This window comes from Phyllostomus hastatus, unplaced genomic scaffold (assembly GCF_019186645.2).
Source record: "Phyllostomus hastatus isolate PE091 unplaced genomic scaffold, TTU_PhHast_1.1 phas_contig_80, whole genome shotgun sequence".
Classification (NCBI taxonomy): Eukaryota; Metazoa; Chordata; class Mammalia; order Chiroptera; family Phyllostomidae; genus Phyllostomus; species Phyllostomus hastatus.
In genome coordinates this window covers 30133598-30154447 of record NW_025333960.1, presented here as the reverse complement: position 1 = coordinate 30154447, position 20850 = coordinate 30133598, and the positions used below count along the sequence as shown (strand labels likewise).

Sequence of the window (20850 nt, the reverse complement as noted above, 5' to 3'; positions counted from 1 at the left end):
AGCAGTTTATATTAGTGTTCCTGTTTCAGAATCCCCCACCTATGGAGGTCTGAATAAAAACAGACATTAAATAGCCTCATCATGTGTGGATGCCAACTCCATCTTGGTGCTTCACCTATATTAGTTCTAAAAAAAATCATACCCTTTTAGAGGCCCACTTTATGGGAAAAACAAGAGGGGCAGAGGTCAAGCCACATGCCCCTGTTCCCACAGCTGGTGTGCGCTGAGGCCAGGATTCACTCTCCAGCAGCAAACCAGCTCTGGGGCCTCCACACTTAGCCAATAACTCCCCTGTCAAAGCCACACCCCTCTCTGCAGGACCCTTGAGCCTGCACCTGGGTCTGTGGGGGACCTGGCCCCCTTTCCCACCTAGCCTTCTCAGACACCAGCAGGCGACCCCGCCTGTCCCAACCCCATGGAATCCCCTCCTGTTGGAAGCAGCAGAACCCTGATTCAGCTTCCATTTTCACTTTCTCCCATACTCAACCTCGTAGGTACCAGCCATATCTTTCTGGGAAATTCCCAAACATAGCCCACATCACGTGCTCCCCAGCCTGAGGAAGACACATACGCCATCAGAGGCCTGTGCCATTTGATGACAAGTAGCCGCTGGCCATCCAGTGTCCTCTGTAACTCACAGCAGGGCTCACAGAGGCTGCTGTCAGCAGCACCCCACAGCCCTGGTGGCCTCTAGTTTAACTGATTCCTCTTATTAACTAGGGCCAAGATGCGCTGATTCTAACAGCTGTAAACCAGCTAAAGGATCTTCAGATGCTTTCACCTCTTCTGCTTGCAGCCTTTTCCTGCAGGCCCTTGTCCTCCCACAGCTGGGAAGCAGCGGACAGAAGCAGAGCCAGCCACGGACCTCCCCCTCCCACCTCTGAGCCCAGCTGCCAGTAAAGGACACCTCCCCTGACCCCAGTGGCCCAGCCTGATCCCCTGCACAACCCTGCAGGGGGCCCAGGCCAGACGCCAGATTTGCTGAACTCTGCCCAAGCCACACCCACGGTGAGGTTACCTTTCTGCCACCGACTGCCTCGGGATATAGAAGTCTTCTCCTGCAAGGTACGCCGCCGCAGTGCCTCCTCCAAAGTAGGTTTTCCTCAGCAGGGGAGCCACCCGGTTATGCACCAGCAGAGCGCCCAGGCCGGTGGGGAAGCCAAAGATCTTATAGAAGGAGAGGGGGACGAAATCAGCCTGGTGAACCGACAGGTCCAAAGGGGAGGTGCTCACGTAGGAGGCTGCGTCCAGCAGCACATACCACTTCCCAGGCACGCCCACAGGGCACATCTGTCCGGACTTGACCTCTCCTATCCAGGACAGAGGGTATCTGGTCCCGGAAAAGTTACTCTGAGCCGGATAACAGAAGAGATGCACGAGCTGGCAGTCGGGATCGCCGGTGGCGGCACCCCGCATCTCCGCCAAGCACATATCCTCTGGCCTGATGGGCACGCAGGTGACGTTCTTGGCTCTGGCAACCGTCCTCATGCCCACCACGGAGGTGTGGTTGTCGGTGAGGTAACAGAACAAACTCCCGCGGCTCTCCGGGCCCGGGGACACCCAGGGGAAGGCCTCTGCCACCAGTTTCAGGGCGGCCGTGCTCCCCGCTGTGAAGACCACACTGTAGTTGTCCGGGGAGGTGTGGAAGTGCGCCAAGATCCTGGAAGAAGCACAGCGTGGAGACAATGGCTTGGTCTCGCTCCAGTATCCAATGTTTGGAATTAGTTGCATTTCTACTAAATGTGACATCTGTCTACCTCAATAGCCAAAAAACAAACACATGAACAAACACACACCCAGATAGGCTCTGCCATCTCTGTGAAGTTAGGGCAGGTACAAAGGTGGTTGTGGGAAGAGGTGACAAATGCATTCAAACTGGCAAAATCATCTTGCCTCCCAACTCCCTACCACCCTCACCCCCCGCCCCAGGAGAAGACAGAATTCTACAACTACCTTCACCTTAGTTGAAAACAGCCCCCCCACACACACACACACACACACCAGCCTACTTTGTAGCTCTGTCATAACAAGTTTTAAGTCATTAACTTGTTTCATGCTACTTTTAATATTGGCAACCCAGTATCCGTTTCAGATTGGAAACAATTAAATATTGTATCAATTCAAGTAGCATTAGGTACCACCTGAAAATTATTTACCAAAAACTAATTATTACATATGGAAAAATATAAAGAACTTTTTAAAAAACATTTTATTTTTTTTATTTTTAGACAGAGGGGAAGAGAGGGAGAGAAACATCAATGTGTGGTTGCCTCTCACATGTACCCTACTGGGAACCTGGCCCACAACTCAGGCGTGTGCCCTGACTGGGAATTGAACCGTCAGTCCTTTGGTTTGCAGGCCAGCGCTGAATCCACTGAGCCACACCAGCCAGGCTAAAGAGCTGTTCAATGTGTGACTATTATTTTTAAAAAGAGGGGATGAATAAAACAAGATGCCTAAAGAAACATGAAAAGAAAAACCAGAGAAACTGTTTTTCTTCTCTCTAAAAACAAGACTTACAACCTGGGTCACTCCTCATCACCCCGTTCCCTAGGAGCCATGGCACCAGCCTGGTGCTACACATACAGTGTTGCACGCTTCAGAGCTGCCTACCTGTGCCTCTAGTCTTTCCCTCTTGGCACCTACTCACTCTCACCTTCCTGTCCTCTGACCCTGATCTTTATATCATTGTGTGTGTGGCCATTTAGCTGAAAGTTATGTTTCTGAAACCAATTCAGAACCTCTGTGGGATGCAGGCAAACAGTAGGAAGGAAGTCCATACACCTGGGAGTGCCCACTCAGGCTGGCGTCCCTGCCACTCACCTGTAGCGCACCTGCTCCACGGTGTCGTGGGTGAGCTTACTGCTGATGTTCTGGCTGTGAGGATTACCTGGCAGGTTACAAAGACAAAGCCATCAAGTCACTCACTACTTGTGTTCCTCCAAAACCCTGTCCCTCAGTTTCTGAAAAAGGTAAGCATAAAACTATCATACGCCCCAGAGACTTCGTTCCTATGTATTCAAGAGATATAAACAGGTTCACACACAGAGACATGCACCTGAATGTTCGCAGCAGCTCTATTTGTCAGGAACATAAGTGTCTGTCCACTGGAGAACAGAGAGATAGAATGTAACATGTCCATACAATGGAAAACGATCTGTCAGTAAAAAGGAACAAACTGCTGGCTGTGTCGTGCATGAACCTCCAAAGCACACTAAGTGAAAGATGCCAGACACAGAGATCACATGTTGTATGATTCTATTTACAATCTCCAGCAAAGGCGAATGTGTAGAGATGCAGAAAATAGTAGGTTAGTGGTGGCCTGGGCTGAGGGTGAAGGGATGGAGGGTGGGGGGCTGAAGGGGGTGGGGGGTGGGGGGAGCAACAGAGATCAACTGTGAATGGGCATCAGCGACCTTACTGCGGGAATGAAAATATTCTAAATGATTTATAGTGATGCTTGCACCACTTGGTAAAGTTACTAAAAATCATTAAATTGTATTCTTGAAATAGGTGAATTTTATGAATATAAAATATAACTCAAGAAAGCTGTTAAGCAAACAAACAAACAAAACAAACCCCTCTCCTCACTAGGAAAACAAGACAGGATCTAGGAAGGGCATTTTGGACAAGGGAGTCAGCTCAGAGGCAGCCAGGCCAACGCAAGACGCTTTTCTGCAGATTTCCCCGCAGACGCCCAGCACCTTCTGTTCATTAACTCCGGGGAGCCAAGTCGACACACTCCGGAGGCGGCCCTTTCCCCTAACCATGGGACAGGACCATGAACACCCCACAACCTCAGTCCCCATCTGTCACCTGCACCTACTCACGCCCCTGCTACTGGCACTGTGTCTGCAAAAACACATACGTCTCCTCCTCCAAATGTTTGGAGGGGCCATTACCTCTGCCTGGGGCCACCCCTTCCCAAAGCAAAAGACTCTCCCAATTTCACCTTTCCCGTGTCGGTTTCTAGATTTTCTCCCCCGACCTGGTACGGCCCCTATGTCTGTCCCAGAATACCTCCCTCAAAACAGAGCCCCCAGATGGGAACACAGACCTTCCTGAGGCCTGTCCTGCCGGGCCTGGTCATCAGCATTCCCAGGAGCAAGACCACATGTTCACATTAAGGCAAACCTTGTGATTTTCTGTTTTGGGTTTTTTGTTTTGGTTTCCTCAAAGTACACTGGGTGTTTGGCCATTTGCTACCAATATTCCTTTTCCATGTCAGCCAGTAACCTGCGACTTGCCCAGATCGCCTTTCATCACCTTGGTTTGTGGCCCCGTGTCATTAGGACCACCTGCACCGTCTCTCCGGTCAGCCCCTTTCCGACCATTGTGACTCTCACACAGGTCAAGCAAAGAGAACTGCAGGTCTCTTTGAGGACCATGGATTAAAGTCAAGATAAAGTGCCTCATGGGCATCTTCGCCGGAGACCATTCCCCAGATGTGAGTATCTGCTGGCTACCAGAGCCTTAGTGTGGCAGGACACAGTGTTGTGGCCTGGGGCATCTGGTGCAGGCTAAGGGTTTGCACTCTGGAGCCAAACTGCCTAGAGACTTACCCCCCTTCTCCCCCTAGCTGAGGGTAATACCTGCTCTCTTGGGGGCCCGTTCCTTCACTTGTACAACAGGGGTGATAACAGAACCTAGCTTGTCAGGAGACTGGAGAGATAACAGGGATGAAGCATTGGAACAGGACCTGAAGAGCCAGGAGTGCTCAGTACAGTTATTATTCACTGCTATTAACATTGCCGCTGTTGCAGCTGCTACTACTGGTATTTCAAACTCCTTTCCAAAGTTACCTCCTGATTCCATTACGCTGCTGATTAACGCCCTCAGTGACTGGCTATTGTTTCTAGAATAAAGATCAGACTCTACAGGGCACCTATCAGGTACCACCCAACCTCTCCATTCACACTTCCACTGCTCCCTTCCCCTCCCTCCGAGTTCCTGGGCTGGTTCCTGAAACTACAGCAGGGGCTTGGCTCCTGCGGTTCCCTCTGCCTGGAATGCCCCTCTCCCGATTCTTTTCCCAGTGAGTGCTGGCATGGACCCCCCTCCTAGGGAAACTTCCCTGACACTCACCCTGCCACCCCACTGTCACTGTGTAGATCCAGACCCCCATGGCACGAGAGGCCTTCACAGAGTTGGTAATCTACATTTATTTGGAGATCACTTCATTAAGGTCTTGCCTTGACTCAACCAGAGTCCAGAGTCCACGAAGGCAGGGACTTTGTTGCCATTTGTGCCATGCCCCAACACCAGAGGGGCTGAACAAATATTTACGGAGTGAATGAACATATGACTGTTCCTTCTGTTGTCCCACTCTCTGCGGAGTGCCAGTCATACAGAGTTGTCACACCACCAGATACAGCACCTTGTGCCTCTGTGCCCTTCTTGACGCTGACCCCTTCTTCCAGAAGTCACCCGTGGGTCCCTGAGCCAGTTCTCCCACATCGGCGGCATGCGTGTTATGGGGAATGACATGTGTTTGCCTGGTCCCCTCTTCATCGTGCTTATTCAGCTTTGGGTGTCGGGCTCAGCCCCATTCTATTAACCCAGCATGTATTAAGCAGAGATATATTAGCTGAATGTAGCTGGCTGAAGTTCAATGCAAAAATCAGTGATGGTGTGTTTTTCTTTACCATAAACATTTTCCGTGAGATCCTGAGTGAAGCTAGTAAGCTGGCTCTGGGCGAACAATGTGGCTCCTGCGTGGTCAAGGTAGACTGTTCCTGAAAGAAAGCACAAAATAAAGCTGTGGTTCATTTTCAAAGGTTTTTCCATTCATTTTACCTAGCGCTAATTTTTGTGAGCTTGGGCAGTGCCCATTTGATGCGTTTAGACATAACACCACACCAATCATACCTCCCAGTCTCTCGGTATATGCTGCTTAATCCAAACGTAGACGTGAGCAACGGAAGAACTACCTATTTAATGACCTTTAGAGCCCTGAGAGAGCCTTCCTGCTGAACCAGCTTTCTTATGAACCTGGAAGAGCATCTCACGTGGAAGAGGAGCCCGACAGATGTCTGTGATGGATGACGGAGAAGCTAATTCGCCTGTGACTCACACCCACTTCCGGCGTCTGGATGCAGCTCCCCTGGTGGGCAAGCCCCGATTTTGCTTTCCCAGGTGGATTCTGCACCTCCTGGAGGCTTTCAGAGCTTCAGAAAATACTAGTGCATAACTTCAATGAACCTTTCGGCCTCTTTCATAAACCGAGAAAGTCAAATTTAGATGAGAGTAAGATAGCGAGGTTTACCCACCAGGTGGCCAAGATCAAAAGGGTGATAAGTCACTGCCTGGGTGAGGGTGTGGGGAAACAGGCCCAATGGTATATGACTGGGAGGAGGGCAAATCGGTACAACTTACTCATGGACAGCAATTGGGCAATATTGGTACCACTTTAAAATGCAAACTCTCTTTGACCCAGCAATTCTTCTTCTAGGAATCGATCCTATAAACAACTGTGCTTTTGTGAAATGGCCTTTTTATGAGGATATTCAATGCAGCATTGTCAGCCATAGCAAAAAAATCAGGAATGAATTGAATGATCATCACATCACCATGCATTTAGAATGAAGAATTATTGTACACCCGTCTGGCACTATCAAAGTACTGACATGGAACAAACTCGGAGGTGCATTTTCAAGAGCATACAAGGTAAATAGATTTATTCATTCTTTCCTTCACTTAACAAATATTTTTTTTCTCAGCAGGATGGGTTTTGTTTATGACAGCTTCATTGAGATATTATTCCCATAGCATACAATTCACCCTTTTAAAGTATCCAGTTTAATGGTTTTAGTATATTCATAAACTTGTGCAACCATCAAAACTAATTTTAGGAATTTTCTTTCATCCCAAAAAGAGACCCTATACGCACTACCAATTACTCCCAGTTCCAGCCCCAGCAACCACTAATCTACTCTGTGTCTCCATATTTGCCTATTTGCATATTTGAATGAAATCATACAAAATATTGTCTTTTGTGTCTGCTCTCTTTCCCTTAGCATAATATTTTCCAGGTGCATCCATATTCGAGCCTGCATCAGAACTTCATTCCTTTTTATGACTGAATAGGATGCCATTGTATGAACACAGTATTTTTGTTCAACCATTCATTGGCTGATGAACACTTGGGTTGTTCCCACTTTTTTCTCTATTATAAATAATGCTGCTATGACTGTTTGTGCACAACTTTTCTCCCAATCACTGGGGTGTCATTTCGTTTTTTTTAGTGTATCCATTGAAGCACTGAAGTTTTAATATTGATGCAGTACAATGTGTCTATTTTTGTTGTTATTGTTGCTTGTACTTTTGGTGTCATAAGAAACCACTGCCTCATCCAAGGTCCTGACTATTTAATTATCCAGAGCCACCATGTACTCAGACAAATTCACAGACCTGCAGAAAATCTATGAGGGGAGGGAGAAGGAAGAGGAATTAAAAGTTATGTTGTTTTGTTTTTCCCTGCCCTATGAGGGGAAAAAAGGTGGATATGTTCCAAGACTCCTGGTGGTAGGAAGGGTGAGGCTAGTCCACAAATGCCTACTTCAACCATAATGTAGAGAAAATGCTGGGGACATACATGAAATAGATAAGTAAGGATGCATGCAACACTACCACAGGGACAGACAATCCTCAACTGTTGATGGCTTGACTTACAATTTTTTGAGTTTACAATGGTATGAAAGCCATACATATTCAGCAGAAACTGTTCCTTGAATTTTGATTTTTAATGGTCTAACAATATGCAGTAGGATCTTCTCTTGTGATACTCAGCAGTGGCAGCAAGCCACAGCTCCCAGACAGCCATGCCTTCACGAGGGTAAACAACTGATGCTCCAGTGTGTTCACAGTGTTAGGTGATTTTGCCCAACTGTAGGTTATGCAAGTGTTCTGAACACAGTTAAGGTAAGCCAGGCTAAGCTATGGTGTGTGGTAGGGGCATTAAATGTCTTTTCGGCTTAGGATATTTTCAGTTTATGATGTGTTTATCCAGAGGTAACACCACGGTAAGAGGAGGAGAATCTGTAGTGGAAGATGTTAGAACCTGAAGCCCAGCCCGAAATCCTGGCGATCACATCTACATTATACATTGCAGGGAAAAGGTGCTGCTCGTTAAAGGATAAGAGTGAAACAAGGAGGTGCCCAGAGAACACAGCTGTACTTTCCCAGGGGGGTGTTCGGGGTTCAGCCAATGATGGTGTGAGGGATCAGAGCTGGAGGAGATTAGGGGACTAAGGTGTTAAAATAATTATGGACTGGATGATTACAGCTTCTGGGACTTGCTTCAAAAGAATGGGAAACCTCCCTCCCTCCTTCTGCACCTGTGGGTGTTTGTCGTATCTATTTCTGTGGGTAGGAAGTCTCTACAGTAAAAACGTTCAGAGAGAGAACCCGGAGGCTGAGGGACAAGGGCTGTCCCTGCGGGTGCATGTGCCAGTGTGAAGAATGGGGTAGAGCATGCCAGCCAGAAGGTCCCAACCTCCTGAGCCTCCCCAATTAACCACAGTCAGGGGACACCCAAAGAGGAGGCCACAGCCCTCAAAGCCATTCAAAAAGAGTCACTAACTGAAACATAGGGAAATGGCCCAAAGAGCTGGAATCAGCTACCTGATTAATGAAATGTAAATCATGGCTGCTGTTCTGCCACCAGCAGGGAGCAGTCACCAATTACCATATTTTCCCCGTGTATAATGCGTACACTTATTTTTCCCTCAAAATTTTGGGCAAAAAAAGCATGCACTCTACATGGGTAGTACTAATTCCATATCTATATACATGTTTTTCATTCTTCTATTTATGCTTATGTGTTAAAAGTATAACTCTAGAAAGTAATAATGATATCTATATGCAAACTAATATCCTGGAATATGATCATCAGTTTTGTTTCTAAATATAAATAAATAATAAAATTTAAAAATTAAAATGAAAGGTATTTTTCCTGAAAGTTTGGGCCCAAAATGTGTGTGTGCATTATACCAGGGAGCTCATTATACACGGAGAAGTACGGTAATTGTTCATCAAGACAATAAATGCACTTCAAACCCAGGTGCCTACACCGTGACCTGCCACTTAAATAGGACTGTCCCCTCTCTTGGCACGCTGTTCTTAAGGCTCATGGAAGCCCCTCTCACAAGTTTTCTGGCTAAAGGGTCAGTCCTACTCTGTGCAGGGCGCGACGGGGTTCCCGCCTTGCATTAATGGGCTGGGAACCGCCACAAGGCCAGATCCAGCTTGATTTCAAAGTTAACCGAACTGTTCCACTTTTCGGGACTTAGAGGCACAACGTGATCAATCTCCATCCTCCTGTCCAATGGACAGGCTCGCCTTGTACTCAACGCTCAAATTTTACAATTTGCTAATTCTTCAAGTGCCCAGCAAGCTCGAGTTCAGAGGCATTGTTTTAAAGTGAGAAAAAAAAAATGAAGTTTCAAAAATAAAAGCTGCTGGTCAGCCCTCTCAGCAGCCTGGAACGCAGTCTTGGGGGCGGGGCGCAGCCGGGCAAGGGGGCGGGGTGCTGGGCCCTGCCTGGCGGCCTTAGCCGGGTCACGCCCGCCGCACTGGTCGCCTACACACCACTGCTGTGTCCAGACGAGCAACAAAACAGCCTGGGCCACTGGACATTCTTGCATTTTACAACCACAGTCCCAGTTGGACCTTTAGAGCCGGCACTCTGGAAGGCAGAATTTTAAGCCCTGTTCGCGGAGGACGGGGACAGGTGAAAAAAGTCTAGGTTGGTCCTATCCCACTGGAAACTCTAAGGAGCAAGACAGCAAAAAGTCTCGGGGCTGCAGGTGGGGGACCCCAGGGAGCCATATCTACGAATCGGACGCGTAAACACGTCCCTCCAGGTCTTCCCATTCAAAATAAGCCCCAAATGAGGTAATGTCATTCCCATCTGGTGCTGAAAGCTCCTTAGGAACCGCATGCCCCCCACGCTGCCCCGTCAGCCCGGCGCTGGTGCACCCCCGCCCCCCGCCCCCCCAGTCGCTCTCACCTGCCAGGCGGCCGAATTCTCGCGCCCGCAGTTCGCTCAGGCTGTGCGGGCCATAGCTGTAGGTGAGTGGCTGCGTGCTAGAGTGTGGGAACGGAGCGAAAGGCAGCAGTTCGGCCCCCGGCTGCTCCTCCCCGCCAGCCATGACCTAGGCCTGCCTGCCGCGCTGTCCGGGCCACCCTGGCCGGAGTGAAAGCCGGCCCACACACACTCTGCCTCGCCACGCCCGGGCCGCGCCTCCCCCGCCCAGCAATGACACCAGTCCACGGTCCAGGGGCGGCGCATCTAGAAACCTGCTGGGTTGGCCTGGGCTGCGCACTTGTGCGCGCGATATTACACGGAGTTTCACTTCTTCTCCTTTTTTTTTTTAAGATTTTGAGAGGGGAGGGAGAGAGGGGAAAAACGCCAATGTGCGAGAGATACATCAACCCTTGCCTCTCACACACCCCCTACTGGGGACCTTGAGTTGCTACTCAAGCATGTGACCGACTCCGAATCGAACCAGCCACCTTTCACTTTTTCCCTGCCCCTTTTCCGCCTGGGGTCGGGGGCGAGAATGTCTGTTTGTGTCGTCGTTGTCGCTTGGAACAGCTTCTCCCCAGAGCCCACGTAGATGCCCCAGAACACTTGGAATGCTAAGTCCTCCTTTATCTATGGTCCCATGGCTAGACTGGTTGAAGAAGCAACAAACTGCATTTTCCTGCTCGGCATCCTCTGGCAATCCTCACTGCCCCACTCTCCGGGGCAGAGCTCTTCACAGCTCCTGGGACCGTCACTCTCCATGGTGGGACCCTAGTGTGCGGAGCAAGGCAGGGCGTTTGCAAGGAAGACTTCCCCAGTTGGTGCTCCCCAGAGGATCGTGTGCTCTGCGTTTCTGAGAATGCAGCTGAGCAAAAGGTGGAGGAAGAAAAATATTGGGGATTCAAGAGGTTAGTTGATAAAGTTTCGGCAGCTGCGCACCGTGCACCGTCCGAGCCTGGTAGCTGGGAGGCGACCGGACTTGAGTGGCTGTTCTGCTCTGCCCTTGCGCCTACATCCGGGATGCAGGGGAAGGGGAGGGTGAGGGGCAGAGTGTCTCTGTCCCTGGACACCAGTGTGTCAAGTAGGGAGGGGCAGGCCAAACCCACCTTCGGGAAGTGCTGTGCCGGGCCCTGGGGCTGGGGGGCAGGTGTAAAAAATGGGGCCCCTCAGGCGCTAATCCTAGGTACCCGACTCGCCTAGGGGAGCAGAGTGAAAGGGGACCAGGTACTGGGGGTCCTGACGAAGTGCAGGGTGTAGAACCAGTGAGGGAAGAGTGTCCTAAGGGATTCAGATGTGGGCCACGTGGGGGAACCCAAGTTTCTTGAAGCATACCGCGGTGGTACGAGGTGGAAAGAGCGCCCACCTCAAAAAAAAACAAAAAAATCATCGCACACGCCCCCACGGTGGTCCTGTGCCTGGGCCGCACGCTCAGTGGAATGAGTGACGCGAGAATGCATGCGGCAGAGTCCTCTGCTGGTATGAAGGGCGCCCAGAAGATTCTCCCATTCGGTGGCCTATCGGGAGAGCCCTGGAGGACTGTGAACAGCCCTACAGCCCCTGACCCAGACCCCCATCTCTCATACCAAGTCTGAAAAAGGGTACTTCGGGGGCTACCCTACTAGAGCTGGTTTCTGCGCGCCCCTGGGCCTCTGTAGCCCCTGCCCACACTGTCCCATCTTCTCTGGCTCACCGCCTAATCACCAGGCCCTTCCTCCCCAAGCGTCACCGCCCATCTCACCCCTTTCTGAATACCTTCTGACCACATCTGCAGCAGGAACCTTGGCCCCCACCCACTGCACTTCCTCCTGTAAACATGACTTCGGGTAACAATAAAAACTAGTGTTAAGGAGTCATTCCTGTGTACCAGACACTGCACTGGTCACATGTACATTTATCTGTATTAATAATGATGCAACAATTAAATAAGCAGATATATGAGGTGGCTGTGACAGATGGGGGAACTAAGGCAAAGAATGACAGTTACTTTCTCAATGGCACACAGAATAGACAAGCAATAGCTCGTACCTGGGCAGTCAGTCCATAGATCCCAAACAGGTGTCCAGCAACCTCTGCTGCCACTGTGGTTCTCAGGGCCTATTTCCCCATCCCTAAATCAGGAGAGGAGCAGGGCTAGCTCCTCCCAGGATCCCAGTTACTGTGTGTGCCCCAACCCCTCATTTTAATGCCCGGCTTCCCAGAGAGGCTTTCTTCTAGGTCAGGCTTTTCCAGTATTAACTTGCACAAACCACCTAAAATGCAGATTCTGATTCTTTAACTTTGGGATGGGGCCTGAGGTTCCGTGTTTCTAACCAGCCTGGGTGATGTGGACTCTCGGGTCCGTGAAGTGCGCTCTGAGTAAGGGCCTAGGTCATTTTCCTGGGCGTGTGAGGTACTTCTCCTGGAGGCAGTCTGTGGCCAAGACACAAACCCCAAATCCACAGGGTGCCACTTTAGGACAAGCTCGCCTGGTGAACAATCTGAATGAGCCAAGTCAGAACTCTTTAATTTTAAATGTTCAATTGTGGTAAAATACACATATCATAAAATTTACCTTAGCCATTTTTAAGTGCACAGAGCTCAGTGGTGTTAGGCACATTCACACTGTTGTGAACCCTTTCCATCGTGCAACTGTTCCTCTTCCCCTCCCCGGCCTTTGGCAACCACCATTGTTTTCTGCCTCTATGAATTTGGCTGCTCTAGGTACATCTTACAAGTGGAACTATGCCATATTTACCTTTTTGTAACTGCTTTAGTTCACTTAGCATAATGTCTTCTAGGTTCATCCATATTGTAGCATGTGACAGGATTTCTCTCCTTTTCTGGCTAATACCCCATTGTTGACCCACTCACCCACTGATGAACACTTGGGGGGTTACTTCTGCCTCTTGGCTCTTGTGGCTAATGCTGCCATGAATGTGGGTATACAGATATCTTAGTTCTTTTGGGTGCATGCCAGAAATGGGATTGCTGGATTATATAATAATTTTATTTTTAATTTTTGTGGGACTGCCATACTGTTTTCCATAGCTGTACCATTTTACAGTCCCACCAACAATGTACAAGGAAATCGATTTCTCCAAACTCTTACTCTGTTTTTGTTTGATAGGAGCTACCTTACTGGGTGTGAGGTGGCATCTTACTTTGTTTGATTTTCCTTTCCCTAATGTTAGTGATGTTGAGCATCTTTTCCTACACTTAATGGCCATTTGCACATCTTTGGAGAAATGTCTGTTCTACTTCTTTGCCCATTTTTCCAGTTGGCTTTTATTTTTTTAATTGTTGAGTTGTATGAGTTCTTAAGGTATTCTGGATAATAACCTCTCATCAGATGTATGATTTGCAATATTCTCCCATTCTGTAGGTTGCCTTTTCAATGTTGTATCCTTTGATTACAGTGCAAAACTTGTGAAGGTCATTTAAAAATAATCACCGAACTACAATTCAGTCAAGAAATATCTAAGCCCTTGGCTTTACCCTATGCTCAAAAGGGTGTAAAGATACTGGCCAACAGCCATGTAGGGAAATAAATGACTGAACAGCCAGCCATGAGGCCACGTGGGCTGAGTGCCCTACCACTGCTTCAGGATGTGGGTGAGTATTGCACAAGAGAGGGAGTTACTTCTGACCAAAGTCCAAGGAAGTACCCCAAAGGAGGAAGCCTTCGACTGGGGCCACAGCCGTGAGCCTGTGAAAAAGGGGAGAGTAGGGGGTGTGGGGGGAGACCAACAGTCTCAGCCTGTAATTGGCACCAAGATTCCCTGGGCCTCTTCTGCCAGAAAGAGCCTGTCAGGAGTCGGACTGCTTGCTCTCACCCTGCCTAAAGTGGAACCTCCAGTCCCCATCAATGAATGTCTTACATGTGTTCATCACTCAATGAGCTCCAGTGTCCTGTCTAAAGAACAGCCACTGCCTCATCTCACCTGGTCCAGCTGCTGGGCCTGGGGCTCAGAGGGCCCTAATCTGGTCCATTCTGAGGTCCCAGGCAACTAGTTTCTGCATCCAAAGTTTACAGCTTTGCAAGGGAACAGCTCTTCAGCTCCTACTTACAGCCCATCTTACCTGAGTTTTCATAGGACCATGAGAACTATGTGCCCAGGGGCCAGACAGAAGAGGCAGTCCTTATTTTCTACTTCAAATTCCTCCTCCATGGTGAGGCTTCACCCCTGTTCCATTCCACTGAGCCTGATTTCATAGTCAGGATGGTGTGTCTCCTAGCAACAGGGTCTGTTTGTGAGAATCTCCCTATACATAAGCCATTCATTCATGTATTCTTTCATTCATTCACTCATTGTCTTGGCAAAAGTTCAATGAGTGCTCTGAATTAGGCTGTGCTGGTCAAGGAAGAAAGTGGGGCAGGTTTGGGGACAGACTTTGAAAGGCTTTAAGCCAGGCTAAGGGACTGGATTTTTATTCTGAAAAATGTTAAGCAAGTAGATGACTCGGGCAGAACTGTCTAACAGGCCTGAGTAGGCTGGGTGAAGTTGGGAGAAGGGGCACAGAAACCAGCTACAACTTCTGACAACTGTCCAGCCCTAAATCACTGAAGATGAAAACCAGCCTTGTCAGGGGTATTCATCCAATGTTCACTGGGCAGCTGCTCCCTGCCAGGAACATGGGAGGTGCTGGGAACACAACAGTCCATACAGCAGCCTCTGGGCCTGAGAAGCACCCAGGACATGAAGGAGAGGGGTCTGTAGTCAGATTACCCCTCTACACTGCAGAGTGCTACAGGAGGGGCCATTCAGCAAAAGTTGAGGCTGAGGGGGTGAAAGCCTCTCATACCTGGGCTTCCAGAGAGTCCTGGAAGAGAAGGTGGGGCAGTAGAGAGGGCAGCACCCATGTGCAAAGGCCTGGAGGTGCAAAAATCTCAGAAAATCCCACAGGCAGAACTTTGAAGAGATGGGAGCACAGGCTGCGATTGTGTGGGGATGAGGAGTGGTCACGCTGAGTGAGGGAAGGGATGAGGCAGACTGCAGTACAGGAGGATCCCAGTGGCTGTGTCAGCCTCGTGTCTGATGCCCCGGGGGCACTGAGGAGAGGCATGGGTGTGGGGAGGCTGCCAGCAGTGCTGATCACCAGAGGCCAGGCAGGAGGCCTGGTGAAGAGCAATGAGGACAGAGCCCCAGACAGTGCAGAAGTGATGGAACTCAGCAACAAAGGGTGACTGATGGGAACTGGCTCAGGGTGACTTGGAGCTGTCAGACTAGGTGACAGGGTGGATGCACAGAGGCAGGAGGCTCAGGTATAGGGAGACAGTGTGAAGCTCACATCAGGACATCTAAGTGGAGATTCAGCCCCAGGGCCCAAGAAGGATAGCGTTCAGGGTTGGAGACACAACTTATGGGAGGGGTCACCCCAGGAGTTCTGGAGTGTTCAAAGAGAGGGCAGAGCCTGGGGGTGTAGTGACATTTAAGGGGCACATGCCTCCATGCCTCACCGATGGGAGAGAAGGTACAGAGGTGGGAGGAGAGCCAGAAAAAAGTGCCTTGGCAATACCTAAGGCTGAAAGACATTAAGATTATTGAACTCACTGGTTAGGTAGTATCTCAGTGGGATAACAGTCCATTGTAATGGCCAAGTCTTAAAAAGTAAGGAACGGTAGAGCTGTTCCCACTGACTTAAGCCCCCAGGCCTCATGATCATGGAGGTAGCTGGGGGCTGCAATTATGCTGCATCAAATTTCCCACCCAGTAGTTGGGATGGGGGGTGGGTGTTTCCGTGGAGGCTACATTTGGCTTGGATAACAAAATTAACTTAGTACTTCCAGCTAGGGTGAAATGATTACCTCCCTAACTGAGAATCTGCTGGCCAAGATATTCTGGTAGCTGAGAAATCAGAAGAGGGCCTGCCCAGCAGGAAGTAATGAGAGACAGCAACAGGGCCAGGTTTTTCTCCGAAGCTTAGCAGAGTACAACCTCTGGCAGCAACAACTCGAGGGCAGTGGAAAGAAAGATGAGAAACCCCAGGACACTCCCTCCCCTAGAGTGGCAGGAGACCTTTTCTGTGAATAGAAGCTCAAAGGGCAGCTCGGAATCACGACATGGTTGGGAACAAGGCTCCATTATATCTAAACTTGTAATGTTCAAAACAACAAAACCCCACCAGTACTAGGCAGACTACAGGAGAGTGGGTGGGCCCAGAGCAGGACCTTCCTGAGTTTTCCTAGGGGATCAGCTTCTTCCTGTGTTCATTCAGCAGAAGCTCCTCTGGGCCAGGCCACCCTCCTCTGGGTCCCTTCTGGCTGACTCCTTCCTTCTGCTCTTTGCCCCCTGCCCCTTTATGCCACCAAGATAGGGAAAGGATCTGACCATCAGTCTATTTACTGACTGGTGGATTACACTGGAGAATGCTTTCTCCGCCAGCCAGCCATCTATATTGTCAAACTTATCCTTGAATTCACTAAATATTTGACAACATGCTGAGCTAGATGCTTTGGAGAACAAATCTGATGCCCAGATGTTTAGGGTTTAGCAGGCTTGTATAGTGGGCTTTTGTGTGTTGCCTGCTCTTGATTTTGCTTTGGAAAAACATGGCATGCAGAGCAGCAATGTGGTGGTAGTGGGAAGGACCCTGCCTCCAGCTCCATAATAGTTCATGGCTGTTGCTATTGCTACATCAATGGGCACTCAACGTGTGGTTTCCTCCTGCCCACCACGATTAGTTCAGGACATGCAGGTCAGAGTAATGCTAGGGACTTTAATGGTATAAGAGAGGAAATCGGTCACCTCAGGGGCTGCTTTCATCCATGAAGGAGGGTAGCCTTAGAGGAAAGCTGACCCATGGAGAGGGAAAAGCTGAGAGAATCAGAGAAAGGGCAATAGTGCCCTAATCAAACGATACCTGAACTCTGACCTACCACTGGATTTGTTTCAGTTATGTGAGTCAATAATTCCTTGTATCACTTTGAGACAAACTTTCTTACCACAAAAGGCATCTAATCAACACAGCTTAAAAGATACATAAATAAAAGATAGTAATAAGAAATGCCATAAAACAAAATGAGAATAAAATACTATGGAATTCAGAGAAAGGAAAGAATATTTGAAAAAGGGATTAAGAAAGGCCCTAGGGCCCTGGCTGGCGTAGCTCGGTGGATTGAGCGCGGGCTGGGAACCAAAGTGTCGCAGGTTTGATTCCCAGTCAGGGCGCCTGCCTGGGTTGCGGGCCATGGCCCCCAGCACCCGCATATTGATGTTTCTCTCTTTCTCCCTCCCTTCCCTCTCTAAAAATAAATAAATAAAAAATTAAAAAGAAAGGCCCTAGGGAGGCAACATGGGCTGAGCTTTCATTGTAAAATAACAATCACCAATTGATAGCATCTATATATATCCACGCCCTGGGCTAGTGTTTTTCATGTACTGGCTCATTTATTCCTCAAAAAACCCCTACGAAGTGGTTATTTTTTACAAAATGAGACTAACATTTGTTCTGTCTTACAGAATAAAGCACCTCACTTCTTAGCCGAGCACATAATGATCTGCAATTATATTTCCCTGCTTCTCTTGAGATAGCACCACACGATTAAATTTTGGCCGTAGAGATTAAGCAGAACTGTGTGGACTTCCAAGTTTTCTTGAAGTTGGGGGCAAGCCTTTTCCTATGTCTTCCTTCTTTCTGCTGGCTTGGCTACAGACATCATGGCAAGAGGTCAAGCTGCCCCTCTGGACAGTGAGGAAGACACACACTGACGATGGCAGGCAGCAAGGAAAAAAGCCTGAGTCCCCTGGTCACACTGAGAAGTCTCCCTACCTTGATTCCTTCTGAGAGAGAAAACACCAAACACATCTTGCATACACCAAAAAGAACATTTTGCACCTTCGTCAGACTGAACCACTACTTTTATCTCCATTTACAGAGATGAGGGGTAAAGCTTTCCCTCAGGTATAGCCAGTGTGAGCCAGGATTCAAACACATTTCTGGTTCCTTAAGGCCAGGTTCCAACCCTCACCTAGCCTGCCTTGAGAAATACATAAAATTGGTACAAAAGTTGGTGTAGAAGCCCTTGCACTCCTGTTACAGACAGCCCAGGATTTTCTATGAGTTTTCTACAGACAACCCAGGATTTCTAATTTAAAAGAGTAATTCTGTCCTTTTATTTCATTCCTGAATTTGCAGTCTCCCTCTAATTCCCACACTCAACCCTTGGCATCAATAACCAACTCTGCTTCCCCTGAGGCTATTGGGAAGATAGTGATTTGGCTCCTTGCTGTCCAAGATAAACATGTACCTGGAACAGCAGCCCAACCACCTCTCCTACATGTAGGAAAGTTGTATAGGGCAGAAGACAGCAACTGCTCGGGCTGGCGCTTGGCATCAATCTGAACTTTGTGCTGTGAACCAAGCAGTGAAATGAGATAGCAGGGGCAATGGGGAAGGGCAGCTTGCAGATTCTAAAATATTCCTCAGCTCCTCTGAAGCAAAGGTCTAAGACTGCTTTTTTGTTTTAGACATTACAAATGACTTACACTATGGTTCAAAGGGTGCTCCTTCAGCAGATTAAGACTTGTGTGTGTAAAATTACAACGTGCACAAATAAATTGCTATGCAGACTGCCCAAGACCTCTGAACACTTACTGAACTGAACTACCCAGGTGACTAAGGAAGATGCTTTAGGACAAACTGGGACAGCTGTCTGTCTACAAACTCAACTAACAATAACCAACCACAAACTCAGTCTTCCAAGACTAGGCCTGCTTTCAGGGAAACTTCAGGGTTGAGTTCTGTGCTGGAGGGGCTCTACGGGACTAAGCCCACTGAATCTGCTCTGGAATCCAGCATACATGGGATGAAGAAATCCCCGTGTGCCAGTGGGGTTAAAGACTCAGCCCCTTCAGCTGATAAGCAAGGAAATAGTAGTTCGGGGCACCCTGACGTCTGAGGTTGGGCAGCTCAGATGCTCACTGCCTTGGTGCATGCACACACACACGCCTGAGAAACAAGTTTATATAGACTCAATCATCTAGAACTGCAAATAGGACGGTCACTAGACACATGTGTCTACAGAGCACCTGAAATATGGCCAGTAGGAATTAAGATGGGCTGTAAGTGTATAATACAAAGGGGCACCCCCAAAAATCCTGGAATTATCTTCTGGAGGGTGGACTCCTTGTAGTATAGGATTCCCCTGCTAGGTGAGTGTTCTAGGAACCCGTCTGTACCAGTTCACCTGCTGGCATTGTTGTGAGAGGCTGCAATCAGCTTCAGTTAATTTTTTTTAAGACTCACTGTGTTTACCCATTTCATGCTGGGTGATTTAGGAGCACATCTGCCAACACCACACTGAGTGTTCAGCAGTTTTTGACCTAAAACTGCTGACCCCATGCCCCACCCTCCCCATTCACCTGATCTCATCCCAAATGACCTTTTTTGGAGTTTCCCCAGGTGAAAAATGTCCTCAAAGAGAAAGATTTTGTCAATGTGAAAGATGTGAAACAAAAAACGGCAGGAGCACTAAAAGGCATCAACATCGAAGAGTTCAAAAACTGTTTTGAGCAGTGGAAAAAACATCTCGATAGGTGTATTGCATCAAATGGAGAATACTTTGAAGGTGACTGATGTTTAAACATGTAAGAATACATAGTTTTTTATAAATAAATTCTGGGGGGTTTTTGGCCCCCCCCCCCGTAAATGCAGTGTACATTGTACAAAATATAATACAAAATCTTTTATGGTGGTATATTGAAATGATACTCCTTTGGATATACTGGGTCAAAACAAATATGTCATTAAAATAAATTTTACCTGGGAGGTGTAGGTAGACACACTGTGCCTCTTCGCACAACCAAAAGAAGGACAACAACAAATTTAAAAACATAAAACCACTAGAAATGACAGAAAATCGAACTGTATGGAATTCGAACAACCGAAGAGTTAAAGACACATTTATCCAGACCAGTAGGAGGGGCAGAGAGGACTCACAGCAAGGCGGCAACTGGAGGACCAGTTAAGGTGGTGGCTGGTGGAGCAGATGGTCCCACATTCGAGTGTGGGTAAACCAGAAGGAACAATTGGGGAGCAACCCAGGGTCCCAGCGCAGGGAAATAAAGTCTCAAAGCCTCTGACTGAAAATACCTGTGGGGGTTGAGGCGGCAGCGGGAGAAACTCCCAGCCTCACAGGAGAGTTCATTGGAGAGATCCACAGGGTCCTGGAATGCACACAAACCCACCCACCAAGAAATCAGCACCAGAAGGGCCCAATTTGATTGTGGGTAGTGGGTTGTGGATTGTGGGAAGTGAATGAAAATCGGCAGACAGTGGAACAAGCGGCATTGTTCCCTTTCAGACCCCTCTCGCACCTATATCACCACAATGCAGCCATGCAGGTTGCCCCGCCGTGGTGAACACCTAAGGCTCCGCCCCTTACTCCATAACAGGCCTGGAAGACCAAAAAAATGTCCAAAATGAAAGACAGATCAAAGCTCCAGGAAAAAATACAATTAAGCAACAAAGAGATAGCCAACCTATCAGACGCACAGTTCAAAACACTGGTTACCAGGATGCTCCTGTGACTCACTGGATACTTTGACAGCATAAAAAAGACCCAGGCAGCAATGACGGTCACATCATGTGAAATAAAGAAAAATCTACAGGTAACCAACAGTGACGGGAAGGAAACCAGGATGCAAATCAAGGGTTTGGAGCAGAAGGTAGAAAGAAACATTCGACCAGAACAGAATGAAGAAACAAGAATTTAAAAAAATGAGGAGAAGCTTAGGAATCTCCAAGACATCTTTAAATGTTCCAACATCCAAATCATAGGGGTGCCAAAAGGAGAAGAGGAAGACCAAGAAATTGAAGACTTATTTGAAAAAATAATGAAGGAG

General features: G+C 48.4%; 1 protein-coding gene across 1 annotated transcript in view; it reads right to left on the bottom strand.

Moving 5' to 3' along the window:
- The window catches only part of MOCOS (molybdenum cofactor sulfurase), a 54402-nt gene extending 44070 nt beyond the window's left edge, over positions 1–10332 (bottom strand). Inside the window, exons 1-4 of the mRNA XM_045850332.1 lie at positions 10010–10332; positions 5646–5735; positions 2824–2890; positions 1019–1660 (exon numbers count right to left, since the gene is read on the bottom strand). Coding sequence (XP_045706288.1) covers positions 1019–1660; positions 2824–2890; positions 5646–5735; positions 10010–10151 — 941 coding nt within the window. The 5' untranslated portion in view covers positions 10152–10332. The remainder of the gene's footprint in view (positions 1–1018; positions 1661–2823; positions 2891–5645; positions 5736–10009) is intronic.
- Positions 10333–20850: the final 10518 nt, after the last annotated feature.